The sequence below is a fragment of the Channa argus genome, chromosome 11 (assembly GCF_033026475.1).
Source record: "Channa argus isolate prfri chromosome 11, Channa argus male v1.0, whole genome shotgun sequence".
Taxonomy (NCBI): Eukaryota; Metazoa; Chordata; class Actinopteri; order Anabantiformes; family Channidae; genus Channa; species Channa argus.
Window position 1 is genome coordinate 743,579 of NC_090207.1, and position 18,168 is coordinate 761,746.

Consider the following 18,168-nt stretch of genomic DNA (forward strand, 5'->3'; position numbering starts at 1 on the left):
GTCGGTAGTTGTTTGCATGGACAAAGTTGGACTGTTTGCTGTAATAGACCCACCTGTCTGGTTGTCCCTGTCCTGTCTGTGACTGTGTCCCCTTCCCGCCTTACATCCAGCAGGAGGTTTTTTTGTTAGAGCTGCTGTGCAGATGGTAAAGCCACTGAGGTGATATCAGACTGAATAAAATATTTTTCTATAAGTGATTGGAGGCTGTAGCTGCTCCTGCTCTGGTTTACAGGTCAAAGGTCACCGACAGGCTGCTGTTGTTCTGCTGCTCGTCCACATGAGGTCACTGCTCTACAGACAGTCACTGACTCAGTTTGACTGATGACACGGGGACCAAACACTGACTGGCTCTCAGTCTGGGGCCCTACTGCATCCAGGGGGGGACAATGTGTCCACTAAAACACCTGTGTACCTGCTCATCCGTGCAGTGCTCCAGTCCTTTTTGTCTGGACAGGTAGAGACCCTGGCTCATTAGCTCATTGAGGAGCAGTTTCTGGACCTTTGGCATCAAACAGCTTCTCTGCTCTCTGGGTCTTTGTGGTTCTGCAGACACTGTGTCAAGGACAAACCCCTAACTGTAACGTTCTGGTTCAATGGCTCAGGGAGAGAAATTGACCACAAATTAAAATTATCTTGGACGAACCTCAGAGTCATCTGTGGCTCACAATTAGAGCCTTGTGTGGGGTCTGTCAAAAATACTGCTGAAGTTAGTGTCCCTGTCTTTCTTATTGTAAATCTAATATAACCTTTATGTTTATTTTTGCATTAGTCTTATTGTCTCATAATTTTGTCTTATTGTTCTCATTTAATGAGCCTTGATATCAGCTTCTCTCTTTTCATACTGCGTCTGTTCACAACACTGTCACTGTTAAAGTGACAGTGACAAACATAAATAAACTTTGATGACTTTATTGTTCAGTGTGTTTGTGACAGCATCTGCTGTTTAAACAGTTTATGATACAGTAAAAGTCATTTATGTATTTGAATGATTTCAGCTCGTTCACATGGACACACAAAGATCACCGGTACCTCATCCAGGACTTCACAGCTCACACAACACAACACACACAGTCATAGTTACAATAAAAACCAGAGACAGAAACTTTATATTTTTAGTGTGGAACAAAAACAACTGCTGGTAAAATGGAGGAAATAAAGACGGAGCCGATGAAATGAGACACATACAGAAATATATAATGTTTGTGTGGTGCAGTGGGTCGAGTTTCTGCACTGACTGACAGTCGGGTTTCAGAGCCACAGCAGCACGTTGGAAATTATAACAGACTGTTTATATCAGTGTGTGTGTGACAGCATCACATCACGGCCCCCAGAGGGTTGAAATGTCAAACAAGTGTTGTCACCCAACTGTCTGTGACACGCACACATTTTAACTTCTATGTTTGTGAGGACCCTCACTGCCCCCTATTGGTTTACAGTAGACTCACACATAAAAGGCAGTCGTGGTTCAGGCTCAAGGCTCAGTGGTTCGATACCCGGTCCCGACTACTTGTCCTTGGGTAAGACACTGAACCCCGAGTTGCTCCCGGTGGGTCAGGTGAGCACTTTGCATTGCAGCCACTGCCATCAGCACTTTGGATAACAACACTTTATAAGTGTGTGTCCCACACACTGTTACACACACTGAGGGTTTGGTGGGTCCCTGTGAAAACTATTAACTAACAATTCTAAGACGTGGTTCCACTTTTTCTGCAGTGGTCCGACACAGGCTCCACGAAGAGGACGTGAACTTTCTGCTGTTGCTGCCTCATCATCAAACATCAAACAGCTGCCGCTTTGAAAACTGTCTAGAGTCCTCCAGTCCACCGGGGTCTCAGCATCTTCATCTTCCGTTCGTGCACAAATCCCCCAGCGGCTCCGCCTGCAGAGACATTTCCTGTTCGTGATATCACACTGCATCAATCTGACATAGCCCGACACACTTCCTGTCTCAGATAAAGGAAAAATTAACTGTGTTGTTTCCTGCAGAGTGAAAATCTGAGTGAACGTGGCCTCAGCATTACCCTGAGACCAGGTCTTATTTTGTGTGATTATTTCTGAGCTGATATCTGCTTCTGTGTCCTCTGACATCTCTGTTATTTTTACAAATACCGCATGACATCACCTCAAACCAGGGTCTAATGCCCCAACCGGTCCTCACAAAGACCGACTGTCCACACACAGTCGTAAATGTGTTAGTGAAACTGATGACATCACAGTGAAAGCAGCACACACACACACACACACTGTCCATGACATCACTTTTACTCCGATCATTTTCTGGGCTCAGTTTTCCTGCTGTGTGTTGAGTAAATCTTCCAACGAACCAAAGCCGCGTGTTATGTGTCTGAAATGTCTCGGGATGTGACAGCTGTCAGGGAGTGGCCCGAGTGATGACAGCGTGTGTGGACGTGTCTTTCTGTGGCTGTGAGGACACAGTCCAGCCATAACATTAAAACCACCTGCCTCTTTTTTGCAGGTCCCTGCTTTGCCAAAACGCCGCAGAGCTTTGAAGGCGTCCTCTGACCTCTGATCAGACTCCCATAATGCATCCTGATGCCTCTTCCCCACGGAAACAATGCACCTGCACGTCCATGAAAAGTACATGTCTCATCAGAACCAGGTCACCTTCTTCCATCAGACCAGTTCTTATGCCAAATGTAGGAGCTGTTTGTTGGTGTACTTGTGTCAACGTGGACACACTCCACAGCCCCACGGAGGACAAGCTAGGATGCTCTGTGTCCCCTGTGGACCAGGGTCAGTGCTAAAAGTTTCAGGAATCTATGCAACAGTTGTTTTTCTGTGGGTCCGGTCCAGACCCTCAGCTCACACTTGTCCTCCCATGTGCATCAGCTTGTCTCCTGGTAAACAAATCGTCCTGCTGCCTGTTTTTCCTGCTCCCAGCACATGGACCAGTTACCTGCTGATAGACGTGTCCCACTGGTCGTCAGAGGCTTTATTGTTGTGGCCCATTGGGGAATTTACCTGCATGTTTCCGAAGTTCTCTCCTCACCTGTTAGGACCCTTCTGCTAGGACACCTCTGGTCCCAGGGTCTCCGTCCCTACTGTCCTGTCCTGTGACCCCCCTGGACATGGAGTTTCCTGGGCTAAAGAACCTTTTAAATGTTTCATTAAACTGGTTAAAAAAGTACTGCTCAAAGCTGAAGCTGGCAATAAAAAGTTAATCTATAAATAAGTGATTTCACACCTCTGCACTCTCCCTCCATCAGCCCTCCACCCTCTGTGTCCCTCTGTTTGTCCATGTCTCGCTCTCGCTCTCTCTCTGCTGAGGCGAAGACATGAGCACATTCACTGACGGGACTTCACATGTAAAACACTGATTTCTGGAGAAGAGGGAGGAGATAGCACACATTCGTAGTCTCATCACCTGGACGCTCACCTGCTGCTATCAGCAAAGGTTTGTGATTTTTTTTATTTAATTCTGATTTTCTTATTATCCAACAGTCTGTTACATTTACAACTGTTCTTTATGAGAATCAGAGCCAGGAAGGAACAAGGTTTCATTCAGTTTGGTGTAGTTACTGGTTTGCTTCACTTTAAAAACAAACATTTTAGGAAATAACTTCACTAAAATTAGTTTTTATACATTAAAGTAAAAAAGTTCCTTCACTTCATATCACTTAATACCAGTTAAGGTCCTGAGTTTAAAACGGTACAATCAGGGAAAGGTTTTTAAAGTACAAAAGTTCTCAGTCGGCTGAGGTTAAGCTGCATTTAACTGTTGATAAATAATTTATTTAAACTAAAGGTTAATTAGCTGCTTGTTTCCTCCATGACTCGTCCTTCACTGTATTTGATTTGTCCAAACTTCAAAAGTATTAAAACGTTTAAAGGGTTGGTGATTTAACATGAAATGACTTTTCTTTACAGACGAATATGCTGACCCATCACTGAGCACACCTGAGCTCTTCGTCTGTAAAGTAACTAACTTTCAAGTAAACTACAAATGATGGCTAACTAAGCACAGTACTGCAGTAAATGTACTAGCAGTAGCTACACTCTGGTACCAGACCATAGACTGACAGATTAGTTGTTATGAGAGGTCACATGAAATGGGTTCTTTCAGTCATGGACTCACAACAAACACAAAAGACAACATGAAGTATTGTTACAGAAGATGAGTAATCTATTACTTGGTTGTGTTGCTGTAGATGAACCTGGCTCTGATCCACGACAGGCTGCAGATCAAGACGTTCTGGGAGAAGAAGATCGATGCTGAGTGTCAGCACGTTGAGACCGAGGAGCAGAGGAGGAAGAGGAGCGCGCTGAAAAAGTAAAAAGAAGTATTCAGATTAGACCAGGGTAGAAATACTCAGGAACTTTCACAGTGACAGGAGTCAGATGACTCCTGTCAGTAAATGACATCCAGAATGACCCGTTTTTAAGTAAATACTTGTTGAGGCTCTTGATCAGAGTTCGTACTTGGAAGCCGTTTGTTCCACGTTTGCTGAAGGTGATAAACTGTGTATAATGCAGCATTAGACATAAATTCAATAACACACACACACACACACACAAGGTCGGTTGTTGTCTGTGCTGAACTGCAGCCACAGAATCAACCAGACTGACTCGAAGCGTTGTGGTTGGACAGATTCGATCACGGGGACTTGCTTGTTGTGTCCTGTCTCTCCTGGTTCTGGCTGATGTGGACTTTGAAGAGAAACTTTCTGCTGCACTTTGTTTCGGTTACAAAACTTTTGTAAGTGGAACATGTAACTTAAATACTTTAATCACATTGAGATTATCTGATACAGTCAGCACCAAATGTATTGGACAAGTGAGTCCAGTTTCAGGGTCTCATAACAAAGATGGAACATCGAAGTCCAACATTTGAACTTTGCTTTAATGTTTTTTCACCTGCATGTACTAAACAATCTGGGAATCGAGGCACAAACACTGGTCACAGCGGAGTCAACAGCATCAAATAAAAGCTTCGGAGAAGTGCCCAGTAAATTTCTGGATGAGACTGTCCACCTGGTGCGTTTCTGACACTGACAGTCCAATGTTTCAGCAGCAGCAATGTGTCCTGCACTGCTATGGCCCGAAAAAGTGTCACAGACAAATCTGAACCCTGAAAGTCTCCGAACACTCAGAGGTCCTGTTCGCACAGAGGACAAAATCCCCGGGACAGTCTGAGATCAAACTGAGAATGAACGCGGTCTCCGTAGCAGACATGAGACCACCTGGCAACATGCGCATCTATAAACAGATGGTCTCATTATGAAGGGCCTCGTCTCTCAGCGAGCTGCAGGACATACCGGGACAAACGTTCGACCCTCGCTCCCAGTCTGCTCGTTAAAGGTCTCAGTAATGATGATCACTAACAAGCGGAAACAGCAGCTGGACTGTAACCTGAACCTCATCCTGTCCCCCACAGAAAACACACAGCTATGGTCAACATGAAGAAGCAGGAACCCAGAGGACGGTTTGACAAATTGAGAGCATCTTAGCAACCAGGTGGCAACAGGTAACCCAGAGACCCACCAATCCAAAAAGGGCAAAGATACGGCGGCAAAGACCAGATCTGAGATCAGACCAAGTAGAAACAACAGCAGGGGAGCAACAGTCAATATGGTGGGGAGGACAGGGACAAAGGGTGATATAGTGGGGCTGGGACACATGGGAGCAGGAGGACAGGAGGTGCAGGTGCTGCAGGACTCCACTGTGGGAGTGGAAGAGGCTCAAACCACATTTTCTGTCTCTCTCTATTCCAGTCTCTTTAGGATCTTTAATCTGCAGCTTAAAGATTTTCTCTGGTTTTCTGTCGATGAATCAACGAACGCTCAGATCATATAAAGCCTGGTTGATTAAACAGGTTGATTAAACAGGAAATGGATCAAACAAATCGTTGCTCAATCGCCTCGAGGCCCAAATCGTTTCAGCAGCTTTTCCTTCCTGATCTGCTCCTTCATCCCTTTACCAATTATTTTCATACTAAACGTTCACCTCTAACACCAGTTATTAGCCCCATCCCATCTAACTCTAGTCGCCTCCTCCTCTATCCCCCCAAACCTCACACCACCACCTCAGCCCATCACAGCTAATCCCCCTCCTATCCATTACCCTGTACCCCTCTAATCCCCCACCTATTCCTACCATGTATCTCCTAATACCCCGGCTATCTGTTACCATGTCCACCCCCAGCTTCACAGCCATACCCCCACCCCCCCACCGCCCCCCGGTTGCCTCTAACTCCGGCTCTAGTCTGCGCTAATTGTGTACGTTATGTGTGACCTGGCCAGAGGCTGGAACAACGTGTTGGAGGGAGTCAGGGCGATAATCGCTGAGTGATGAGTGACGGAGGCCGGCTGACATAGACACAGGCTGAAATCACAAGATATTCTGATCCCAACATGACCCCTCCTCCATGTGCACTGTAAAAAACACAGTAAGATTCAGGGTTTGGTGATTTCAATTTGAAGTATTTCCTTCAGTTTACTGATTAGAAGTTAGAGTAATGTGAAATGTGTTTTATTTTTGTTTTTTAATCGTGATTTAAGTCTAAGTCAAGGAGAAAACTTAGATTTAAGTGCATAGGAAGTTGTGGAAGCGTTTTGTTTTCAGCAGATTTTTGATCATGATAAACTTTTGCCATCATGACCATCAATGACCCCAGAGACTTCAAATGGCAACGCCTGTCACCCACCCCCCCATCCCCCGCCCCCCGGCACAAAGGTGTGTATCCAGTAAACAAACATGGCATTAGTGAAGGAATGTGGACTGCTGTATGTGGACACATTTGCTGAGTTTGCAGTTCTTCTGAGCAGAAATTGACACAAATAGCAGCTCACACTTGTGTTGTTTCCTCAGCATGAAGAACTTAACATTTTCTTTTTTTTCTGTCTTTTTCTGTCTCTTTTTGTTGGTTTAATATGTCTTTCTGACCATTTGTGGCTCTGTGGCTGTCCAGTGTCTCTCTCTGTGGTCCATGACCACCTCAACTACAGAACAGATGGTCAAACAGAGGTAATAAGGTGGTAACTGCCCCCCTCCCTCTCCCCGTTACCCTACTGATATAAGTTCAGCTCCAGTTCCTCTTCTCCTCGGCTGATTGTTTGGACCTGACTTTCTCTTTTCTGGACTGGTCACCTTTGGATGTGTTTACATGTTTTGTCCTCCACCCTGACCTCCTCCCTACATCACATAACCCACTGTCCTAATGTATTTACTATATGTATTTACTCACTAAAGATTTCAAAACTAGTAACAAACTCTCCTGTGATTTATTCCAAACTTTGAGGCTTATTTAATCCCATGGAGCCTGTCAGGACAGTCGGTCTGGATTCAGCGGCCTGTAAAGTACAAACCTGTGGTACTAAGACCACTGTGGTCTCCCACACACGCCTCGACTCCTTTGGCACATTAATCTAGAATTACGTTGATGTTCTCAGCTGTTTGTCTCCTCACTAGCTGCAGGGTTTTTGTAGCAGAGATCAAAGTGTTTTCATGTTTTCAGGTGTTTAACCGTGGACAGATGTCTGTACATGACATGTACAGAGGGTTATAAAATTAGTCAGCTTAGTGTGGACGTGGTCTGGGTCTACCTGCATGTCTGCGTATCTTTGTGTCTGTCTCTGCTGAGGTCAGGAGGATTATCAGCAAATGGAAGAACAAATGGAATAATCCAGAAAAGTCGACAGGAAGGTGGTGAAGAGACAGTGAGGACAGCTGACGGCGAGGGTTCAGTTACATACACACACACTGTCTTTGTCTTACACACTTGCTCTTTCCATCTCTCACACTCAGTCATGTTTGTATATATTTGATGTGAAGGGAAATGCTGATGTGACAGTGATAACATCCCAGCTGTCAGCACGACACCAGATCCGCCTTGGACTCAAGTCTGCACATTAAACACTAAATATTACATTACTGCTGCAGACACACAGTTCTACAGATGAAGCCCAATCGTCTTCAGGCAAATCAAGATGCTGGAAACATCAGTAAGTCTCTAAAGCCCAGAGAACCTAGACGGGAAACTTTATACGATGACCAGAGTTTATTTGGATTAAATGAATCACTGGTTACAAATGCAGATCTACAGGGGTCAGCTCTGAAGTGGGGCTGTGGATGGAGAACTGACATCTCAAGTGGAAAGAGAGAAAGACGCCGTTTAGCCCTCGTTCTTTAAGACTGACCGGAGGTCTCACCTGGTATCACTTCACCTGCAGCTGCATCTAGAAAACCATCGGAACACATCAGATTCACAACAGGCTTCCAGCACATTCTGTGTTTACTCCAATTTGTGTGGAAAAGTTGTGGGCGTTGTCTTTGTCATCAATGTTTCCTGTAAAACACAAACTTTCTTTTATTTTTCTGTACTTGTGAACGGTCTGAACACATTTCTAGTCACTTTGTTATTATGAGACATGGAGAGAGAATGGACTAAAGGACACAGATGTTGGCTTTAACAGTTGCTAACTTAGACACAAAGTGTACAAAAACCAAAGGCATCTGAGTCATCAAACTCTGGGCCTCGAGGGGCCACAGCTTTGCTTGTTTTATAACTATTCCTGCACAACCCTTATCTTTCAGCTTCGGATTGATTGAAAATGTCTGGTCCAAGTAATCAGCAGTGGGTAGTGCAGGGGTAGCCAGAAGACAGGCAGGTCTGCAGCCCTCGAGGCCCAGAGTTCGACACCACCAAACTACAGGAAATGGTTAAATACCTATTTCAGAACATAAGAAAAGACAGATATAAAGTTATGCATCATCTGCATATTGATATAATCAATATGTTCATACTAGGCTTTTCAGACCAAGTGCAACTAATAAAAATCTTCACGTTTGTGTTTGTAGGCTGAGAGGGGAGTGGCTGGTCCGTCTGGAGAACCGTAACAAACACCTGAAGAACCTCAATGAAAACTTAATCCAGAAGGTGAAGGAGGCAAACCAGACCTGAAGATAAAACCATGAAGCTGTGCAAAAACAAAGTGTCCTTAATGTTTGAATAAAGCAAATATTTTTTGACATCAGTTTCATCTTTTGTATTCATGTATCTACTGATGGAGTTCAGAGCTTTTTCTCAGTAGTTTTGGTACATTTCTCAGATCACAACTGAAATTCTCAGAACGACTTGTTCAACCTCCACATCATGTAGTTCTCACGTGCTCGTCATATGAGCAAGTTCTCATTTATGTTTCTAGTTGCTCGTGTCATATTGATCAAAGTGAAAAATACCTTAATCCACAAAGGCCTGTGTGACAATGGCTTTCTGCATTGATGGAAGCAGCACTAAGGTTTTCAGTAAATTGACTTTAATCGTTTAAATCCATAATACAACAGCCTGGAATATTTCATTACATTTTGTATTAATCCGAATAATCTGAATCTGCAAAACAACTAAAGATGACTGATGTATCACTCATCAGCAGTGGAGTAAAAACATTAAAGTTACATAAAATGAAAATAAATGTAAAGTGCTAAAGTATTAACACAAAGTGCGTTTCTGTGACAGAATCATAAATATTAACATGTTATTGCTCTTAATTAAAACACTGAAATTCTCTCTATAATCCAACTGATAAATATTTTTTTTCTTTCACAATAAAAGCTTCTGTCTCTAAAGTAACAGTTCCTTTCACATAAAAGTTCCCTTGTTAAATCCCAGAGTTGCATTCATGGTTTCCATCTTTGTGGACAGACATGTGTTTGCACTATGAAACATGATGCATAACTCGGACAGGATGAAGAGAAGGAGACAAAGAAGCAGCAGCTCCTTGTGTTCGTTACTAAATAAGTGCATGTGCAGTGGGTCTACAGGCAGTGCACAACCAAATTCTGGTACCTGGATGATGGGGGACAAAATTTACATCATGCTAACACTTTGTAAGCGTGAACTGACCCGTACAATCAGTGTATTAACATGTTCTTCAGTATCTTGCTTCAGTCACCTTCATCCATTGTGGCCTTTCTGACAAATGATTTAAAACATTTTAAACAAATGTTTAAACGTGATATTTTTTTCACTTTGGATTAAATTTTTATATTAACATAAAATCAATATTATTGATGAGTCCCTGCTCTGATTACTGATCTGCTGCCTGAACACACAGGTTAGCTGTAGTCAGGCTACTACAGTGCATGTAAACACACTGACTGACAGATGTTTCTGTTATTTTGTCCACCAACATTATGACTATCTACAGCCTCTAAACCATTTTCTCTGAAACGGTTGGAACATCATCATAATTGAGGAATTGCTGCAGGACTTAATCTGAGCTTGGTGTTCCTAATAATCTGACTGCTGCTCGTCTCGTCAGTACAGGCTGTGGATGGGCAAGATTGAAGTGTTTTTGGTGAATTCCAGCAGAGTCTCTCTCAGAGTTTGTTTCTGGACTTCATACCACACGTATCGAGGGTTTTCGACTGGTGGAGGTCGTCCCGTCACCACCTCCTCCACCTTCTCTCCATCCTCATTACGTTGGATGTGGTCAGGCACCAGCGCCACTAGCGTGTTGAAGCACACGCCGTCCGTCTTCCCGTGCTGCCGGCCATTGTGCTGCAGGCTGAAGACGCCGAGCGTGTTGACGTTGTGGTCGTAGTATGACGACGGCATGGCGTCCTGCACCACCATGTTGGCCGCCCAGGTCACTGTGTGGGTCTTCACTGCCGCCGCCGTGGGGAGGTGGAGCATCGGGTCTGCAGCCAAGAAACAAGTTTGCACATTTGTAGTTCCACAGTCAGAGATGAACCTTGAACTTAATTAGAAGAATCGGAGCAGTTTGATACCTCTGATGAGGAGGATCCAGACCTGCTCCTCACTGCTGGTGAAGACCAGGACGACTCTCTGCAGCACGTGTCGGCAGCTCAGATCTACAGGTAATGTGACAGGATGACGGGGATTCTGACGGTACCTGAAAGCAGCATACGAAGAAACTCAGACCATTTAGATGAAAGCAGTGTGAGGTTTTTGCCCATTAAATTAACTTGATGAAACAAAAACCCTGATCCCTGATTATAGCAACAACAAAACTTTTAGAAAGTAGATATTTGTATCATTATCACAAAGACCACAAGCTGCACTTTTGGTAGCACTGGATATAAAACCTGTGTGTGGGAGTGTGATAAACAGCAGAGCAGGAACACAAAGGTCATTGTGTTATAGATGTTGGTGTTACAGAACTCTTTATAAACCAGTGTCAACCAGTAAGAGTAAGAGGAAATATATTGAAGCTGCTGACAAGCACAAACACTATGTGTGTAGAGTAAAAAACGTATGGAGACGGAGATGTGAGCCATTAGTTTGTAGGAGAAGTTGAAATTGAGTTGCATTATCTTTTGCTCCGGGAGCCAGGACCTTCCATGGTTTAGGAGTCTGGGAACCTAAGGGCATAAAACACTAAAACGTGCACCAGACACACAATCAGCTGAAAACCAGTTAACTGAGGGACCAAACCCTATAGATGTCCTGCATCTATAATAACATTTACATAATCATAATCAAGTAACATGGAAGTTAAGGAATGTGTGAGGGCAACTTTAAGGATTATAAGAATTCTGCCAGACGAGACACAGACGAGACTCTGGAACAAAGCTGGAGTCGTGAGCTTTGTTTGATCACCATTTATTCCAGTCACTTTCCTACAAAATGTTTTTGCTAATGCAGTGTTCTACTCCTTGCAGTCTCTCATCACTCATCTCACTCATCACCAATCTCTCATCACTTTCTGGGGGCCCTTAATTAAGAGACGGAGACCATAATGTGTCCTTGGGAACCATTATTGACGTCTAAAAAAACCTAGAACTTGCTATTTATTTATTTATGAAGATCAGGAAGATCACATTGTGAGTTTTGTAGCATGACATCAGAACAGAGGTGGATCCAGGACATGTTCAGACTACTATAACTTAGAACAGACACTGATTTCATACTTGAGCCCACAATCAATGAGGCGGAGGATGTCCCACCCTCTCAGAGGGAGGGAAGACTGTCTGTCCCACCAGGAGGCCTGAAGAGACTCCTGATCTGCTGCTGACAGATCCTTTATACTTCCACCTGACACACAGAGAGACACAGAGATGACTTTGGGCCTGTTAATAAAGAGTTGCTTTCTAACCACACTGAGACCAAAACTAATGCCAAAACTCAGGTGCTTCTAGTGAAATCTAGAACCTTAAGATCTGTCCTCAGTGCTAAATGCTGCTTTTCAGCCTGCTACACACAGTCAGGTCCTTAAGTATTTGGACAGAAAAATAATTGCCACGGCAATGGATTTAAAATGAAAGAATTAAGATGTGTTTAAAGTATAGAATGTCAGATTTAATGTGACAGCTTAATTTACAGACCTGGATAAACTGTGTAGGATTCACACCATTTTTGTAGGCAGATCCTTAATAGTATTTGGACAAATGGCTGCTCAACTGTAGCATGGCCGTCATTATTCATTCAAAAGGTTTAGAATTGATCTCATTTGAATACAGTCTGATGATGGTAAACATTAATATGCATGTTTCTGTAGAGGCCAATCATGTGACACCTCTGACTGCAGTTAACCTCTGAGTTCTCCTGTTGGTTATGAGCTGAATGACTCAGTTATGGTGTGTGACAGCCTGAACTACATAACAGGAAGGAGCCTCTTTGATTTCTCTCTTCATATTTGACCTCTGACCTGTGACACTGGCCAGGAAGATGAAGCGGATCCACTTTGGTCCCTGTTCTTGAATTAGCAGCATGGTGATTGGCTCACAGTCAAACCCTGCCTCCTCCTTCACCTGCAGACAAACACCTTTAACTCAGGTAAACAGGTCAGGTCATGTGTGTTTTCAGTTTTAACCTATTACTGTGAGGACATTTTGCCTTGTTCTCAGGGCTTTGAAGGATGGTTTAGTGTCCTGGCCTCATTCCTCACAAGTGGATAGCTGAGTTCTGCAGATTAGAGATTTGGGGACTTGATATAAGTCTGGAGTTTTTGGCTCTTTGAAGCCCTTTGAAATTTACCTCCAGCTATGCAAATAAAGCTAATGTGCTGTAGACTTTGAATCTAACTTCTTGCCCTTAATAGGTTTATGCCAGAACATGACACAGGCCTTACATTGTATTTATAATGATCTATAGATAGGTTTAAAAATCTCCGATAAAACTTGTGGAAATCTGCACAAACCCTGATGTGGATGTAAGCTGCAGTTCCACAGGTTTGGGTCTAAGAACTTGCCAAGATACATTTTAAACCAGATTTAAAAACTACACAAATTCAGATTCATGTCCAGTCCTCACCAATCTGTTCAGGTTAGAAAAAGGTTTAGGTTAAAGGTTAGTCCAGAGTGTGTGTCTCACCTCCCTCTTCAGCGCCTCCTCCAGGCTCTCCCCCACCTCCACCCTCCCTGCAGGAAGGTACCACTGCTTATAACAATCCTGCTTGGCCTCCTGCACCATCAGCACCTCTTCCTGACAGTGCACGCGCACACACAAAAACACACACACATTGTATAAACCAAAAGGACAATTTTCTGTTTATGTGGTAGCAGCTCAGGTGAGAATCTGGCACCTTGTCATTAAAGATGACTGCACAGACGATGTAGGTGACGTTCTTCCTCAGAGTTGCTGGTTTGCTCTGCTCCAGGCCCAGGTCACACCCTGTGACCTCTGACCCTTCACCCCTCAAAAGCCTTTCCACCTGCTTCTCCACAAGCCAGTGATCTTCCTCTGTCATCTCCATCTCTTCAGAGACACAAACCGACAAACTAACAGAAAATACAGGATACAACAAAGCACCTTTGGTCAATAAAGTGCTATAACAGTGGTTTAATCAGGCTATAGTTAGAAGGCTGTAATCTAGAGCTAAAGTGAAAGGAGTCTTGATTTTTTACAGTATATAGTTACAAATATTGTTATTGAAGTTGTTTACTACTTGTATCTGCCCAAGAATTAAACTTAAAAAGACCAAACCAAATTAGATTATTGCAGAAGCTTTATTTATTAGATACACAAGGAACAGATCTGGACTAGATTTGTACATTCATGTTAACAACAGCATCAAGTTCTAGACTGATTAAATACTTTGTTTTTATTGTTTTCATTTTTACTTATTACACTCATATGTATATATTACTTACTGAGTTACTATATCAGTAACTCAGAGACATCATTTTCTTACTGTAGTGCTGCAGTTTTTTGTGATACTTGTAGAGTACTTTTTAAGGTAATAGGTTTTCCTTGAGTACAGGGTTTGTGTCGTACTTTCTGCGTAGAAACTTCTGGAAATGCATAAATTGCCTTATCAGATGTGGACCAGTTATTTTTTTCAACATGACCTCACTTTGTGAGGTACCAGCTAACGGTGATTAGCCAGGTTAAAGCCGTGGTTCTCACTTACGACAGCTGCTAACGTTAGCTGCTGTTAGCCGAAAGCTAAGTTAGGGAACGTTTTCCTCTCTCTTCTGACCTAAGTATCAAACACGGACAAATGCACATTGGCCGAACAAATTACGAACCTTTTCGTAATGATGAGCAGTGTTAGCTTCCCATTTAGTGACTCTGCTGCTTTGTTTTGATATTTGACAAGGTGACGTTAAACAGGAAGTATGGAAACTTTTCCGGTTCGGTGTTTTCAAAACACTGCATAACCGTAAATATATACAGGGCACAAGTAATTAATACATCGCTTTGTTTTAAAAAAAATAAATTGCAGTTGTAGTTATTCAAACACAAATAATAAGAAACTAATACATGTACTAATCAAGCAGAAATGTTTAGATGTGGGATGTTTTAGATGTGGGACTTTTGCTTGTAGTGGAGAATTCTTACAGTGTGGAATTAGTATTTTTACTTAAGTAAAATAAGTGAATACTGCTTCCAGCACTTATCTCATAGCTTCAGTTTATTTCAGTGACACTTGAAAGCGAACGTTTTACTATGAAATCTTGTTCCGGACATCACGTGTTTTGTAGTCCGTTAGCTTCACCCTCCTGTTGTAGCATGTAGCAAGGTCACACAGACAATCTGTAGCTAACGACGTTCTTTATAGTTATGTTACGTTACATGTAACTTTTATGGTTAATTATCTCATGTTTTATTAGCACAAAGCGTTCAAACAGCGGAACAGTTCTGGCGTCAGTCAGCAACATAACAGTAGCCAGGTCTGGATTTATTATTGTTCTGACGTAAGTTTATTCACATGTGACGTTCTTATTATGTTTAACTCATTATACAGCTGTTTTCTAATTGATTTGAAAAATGTATTTGTACTTCCATAGTTATTTGAAACGAAGCTGATGATATACTACATGTGTACTTTTAGTGTAAGACTTTACGTTTTTACACACATTGTGCCGCAGCCCTATGAAGGATAAGTAGGGAAGGAGAATGAATGAATGTTATTCTTTGGTACTTAATACTAATACTAATAACTATAAGCGCTTCAGAGACTTTTGTGCAATTTTACCGCTGATAATTTAACTACACAAACTGATACTTATTATATTATAAAATATATATATATACTTATTGTATTTTTGTAGTGGGTACTACTACAGCTACAACCATATCTATCTAATAGATGATAATTCCATGTACTACAGTTACTTAAATAAATGTACTTGTAATCACCACGTGTAATTTCCCACAGTAAAATCACAGTAGACCATTTAAACGTGGCTCAAATTGTATTCCCATGTCCAGAAACCTAAGCATTTTGTTTCATGCTGCTTTAAAAGAATTTCCTCGTGGGAGAGTAAAGCTTCGAACCGTAATGTTGATCTCTAAACCTGTGTAAAACAACACCTCTACCCTCAGCAGTGTTATTTCACACAGTGTGTGAAATATTTTGTCCATCATCTGCCACCTGTTTACAAATCCTACGGTCTTATTGTTCTGCTGTTTTTGTTGCATCATCTGATCTCTGTCTCTTCTGCTCTTGCAGTCAAACATCAGATCCTCTGCATCAGCTCATCATCTGCGACCCCCAGATGACTCCTCAGCCAATCAGAGCTGCTCCTATTCCTTAAGCTTCAAGGTTGTTTGAACGATCACAGCCTGGAAAGCAAACAGTAAAGAGACTGAGCTGAGCATTGTGGTGTGTTCAGGGCCCTCTGTTCAACCTGTATTTCAAGGTGTCCTCTCATGGTTGATTGTTCAACATCACCCACCATCTATAGATCAATGGCTGTAATCCTTAACCCCCCCTCACACTGGTCTGCTGAAAACTAAACTCATAAAAACAGAGGTTTTCGTAATGACATTTGCACATTCAACTGAACATATTTCCAATACTGGTGTCGGTATTCAAAGATTTCAAAGTAGAAGAGTTGATTTTGTCAGATGTCACGGCATAGTAAGCTCCAGAAGCAAGTTCTGGCTTTGTACCGGCAGTTCCTGCGAGCTGGTCAGGACAAACCGGGCTTTATCCCCAGAATCCGAGACGAGTTCAGGGAGAATGCTCGGATCAAGAAAACAGACGTGATGCACATCGAGTATCTTTACCGACGAGGACAGAGGCAGCTGGAGCAGCTGAAGGACGTCAACACCAAACAGCTGGGCTCCTTCTCCAAAACCAGAGGCCAGAGCTGATCCCTGACCTCCATCCTGTGACCCTGAATAACATGTCAAACAGTTAGTTAGGATTCTAATATCATTCTGAGATGCTGCATACAGGTCCACTGGGGAAACAAATGCTCAGTACAGAGCCAACAGACTCTGGTAGCTGGACGAATAAAAAAAACACAGTGACACCATATCTGCTCCTCAAAAATATCCTGCAGAGCTCTCTGGCCATCACAGCTTTTTGCTGAAGGTTAAATAGTTGGTTAAACAATGATGATGTCACTTTTTTCGTTAACTAAGAAATGTGTTTTGGATTCATACTTTTTAAGAACAAATATCACTGGCTTAATCCATTTTTCTTGAATCTGTGACTGCAGAAATTGGGAAAATGGAAGATTTGTATATTGAGTTCTTCTGGTATAGAGAAAAGGTAAAGTGAGAGCCATGAAATACATTTTTTTAAACATTGCTACAGTAATACAATCTAAAATACATCAAATATCTAAGTGAAACCTGTCATATAAACTAAAAATCATAGACCTTTATTTGAGAACCACTTGTAATGCATTTTGCTGATAATGCCCATGTCTGTACATTACAGAATTATTTAAATGTTAATGTTAATTTCAGTTATTGAAATAAAGGATTTTTCATACCATACGCTTGCTTTCTACCTTTTCTGTCACTGATACCTCAACACCAAATATTCCACAATAAATCAAATTCAATTTCCAAAGCACACATTTCCCAGAAGGGGCTTTACAACCTGTACGACAGTGACATTCTCTGGCTTTACATCACTGAATCTCATAAGTAAAAACATCCCACCAAAAACATTTGGGAAAAAGTGGAAGTGCAAAAATCCTCAGAAAAGGCAACAGAGAATAATAAATAAGTGTAATGATGTCTTTAATTAGCTTCAATTCATCAAATTTTAGGTATTTTGTGTGTGACTATGCAGATACTATGCAGATCATATTTATGCAGAAATAGCGAAAAATGCCAAGGGTTCATAAATTTCAACCCATTATACGATCTTGCTTATATGTTTGTGTATTTCTGCATTTTCTGATAAAGGCCACAAAGATAAAAGAATAATACAAAAGAAAATATAAAAAGTTTAACAGCAAACAGCACATGAGTCATTGTTTGCAGTCTTAGGTAGGATACATCCGAGGTTCATGCTCTTACCTGTAGGCGGCAGCAGCAGGCAGATAACCGAGAAAAACACCACCGAAGAAGACAATTGTAAACAGGAAGGGAGAAATTTTACGCCTAAAGTTCACAGAGCTTTTATGTTTTCGACAATTTATCTATCGAAGCTTTATTCTATCTATCTACACTCTAAAATCTTTTTGACCTTAACTGCAACTATCGGTTGCAGAGAAAGTGTTAAGGTTTTGTTTTAGTGCTGACTGTCGGTAGTTTTGTGCTTTTGTCGTTAATTTGTCTGTTTTTCAGTCATGTCAGGGGGAGAAATGACAAACGCTCAGTTGCTACAGCAGGTAAGAGAAAACCCCGAAACGGATTATACAACATTAGTGTTTAAAGAAATGCACTTAGAAGCTCACTTAAAATACAAAAGGATAGTGTTGCTTTTCTTTCTTCTTCGTTTCCTTTGAGCTGTTCGCTTTCCACCTCAAACTGGCCTCTCTGACTTTATCTCCAAC

At 42.1% G+C, this 18,168-nt stretch overlaps 3 protein-coding genes across 7 annotated transcripts; 2 read left to right on the forward strand and 1 right to left on the reverse strand.

Annotated features, from left to right (window-relative positions):
* The first annotated feature begins 3,108 nt into the window (after positions 1-3,108).
* On the forward strand, positions 3,109-8,988 carry LOC137135839 (protein FAM240B). Its single transcript, XM_067520481.1, has 3 exons — positions 3,109-3,415; positions 4,170-4,291; positions 8,818-8,988. The coding sequence occupies exons 2-3, from the start codon at positions 4,170-4,172 to the stop codon at positions 8,918-8,920; spliced, it is 225 nt and encodes a 74-aa protein (XP_067376582.1). The 5' UTR covers positions 3,109-3,415; the 3' UTR covers positions 8,921-8,988.
* A 265-nt stretch (positions 8,989-9,253) lies between these two features.
* Positions 9,254-14,548, reverse strand: nudt18 (nudix (nucleoside diphosphate linked moiety X)-type motif 18). 4 transcript variants are annotated; one of them, XM_067520467.1, is made up of 7 exons: positions 14,452-14,533; positions 13,506-13,678; positions 13,295-13,405; positions 12,630-12,732; positions 11,893-12,016; positions 10,750-10,874; positions 9,254-10,659 (listed from the first exon to the last, which is right to left on the reverse strand). In XM_067520467.1, the coding sequence occupies exons 2-7, from the start codon at positions 13,674-13,676 to the stop codon at positions 10,277-10,279; spliced, it is 1,017 nt and encodes a 338-aa protein (XP_067376568.1). In that variant the 5' UTR covers positions 13,677-13,678; positions 14,452-14,533; the 3' UTR covers positions 9,254-10,276. The 4 variants fall into 4 exon arrangements, with proteins under 4 accessions (XP_067376568.1, XP_067376569.1, XP_067376570.1 ...); XM_067520468.1 differs by lacking the exon at positions 14,452-14,533 and adding an exon at positions 14,115-14,442 and having other exon boundaries at positions 13,506-13,701; XM_067520466.1 differs by having other exon boundaries at positions 9,255-10,659; positions 13,506-13,701; positions 14,452-14,548.
* A 352-nt stretch (positions 14,549-14,900) lies between these two features.
* On the forward strand, positions 14,901-17,157 carry sdhaf1 (succinate dehydrogenase complex assembly factor 1). 2 transcript variants are annotated; one of them, XM_067522397.1, is made up of 2 exons: positions 14,901-15,120; positions 15,879-17,157. In XM_067522397.1, exon 2 carries the CDS (start codon positions 16,277-16,279, stop codon positions 16,523-16,525), a length of 249 nt encoding a protein of 82 aa, XP_067378498.1. In that variant the 5' UTR covers positions 14,901-15,120; positions 15,879-16,276; the 3' UTR covers positions 16,526-17,157. The 2 variants fall into 2 exon arrangements, with proteins under 2 accessions (XP_067378498.1, XP_067378499.1); XM_067522398.1 differs by having other exon boundaries at positions 14,901-15,096.
* The last annotated feature ends 1,011 nt before the right edge of the window (positions 17,158-18,168 follow it).

Excerpts from the sequence above, each read along its gene's own strand:
- LOC137135839 (XM_067520481.1), top strand. The coding sequence starts at position 4,170 with ATGAACCTGGCTCTGATCCACGACAGGCTGCAGATCAAGACGTTCTGG. Across the intron at positions 4,292-8,817 it reads AAGAGGAGCGCGCTGAAAAA|GCTGAGAGGGGAGTGGCTGG; the intron begins GTAAAAAGAAGT and ends TTGTGTTTGTAG.
- nudt18 (XM_067520467.1), bottom strand. The coding sequence starts at position 13,676 with ATGGAGATGACAGAGGAAGATCACTGGCTTGTGGAGAAGCAGGTGGAA. Across the intron at positions 12,733-13,294 it reads AGGAGGCGCTGAAGAGGGAG|GTGAAGGAGGAGGCAGGGTT; the intron begins GTGAGACACACA and ends GTTTGTCTGCAG. Across the intron at positions 10,875-11,892 it reads CTCATTGATTGTGGGCTCAA|GTACCGTCAGAATCCCCGTC; the intron begins GTATGAAATCAG and ends TGCTGCTTTCAG.
- sdhaf1 (XM_067522397.1), top strand. The coding sequence starts at position 16,277 with ATGTCACGGCATAGTAAGCTCCAGAAGCAAGTTCTGGCTTTGTACCGG.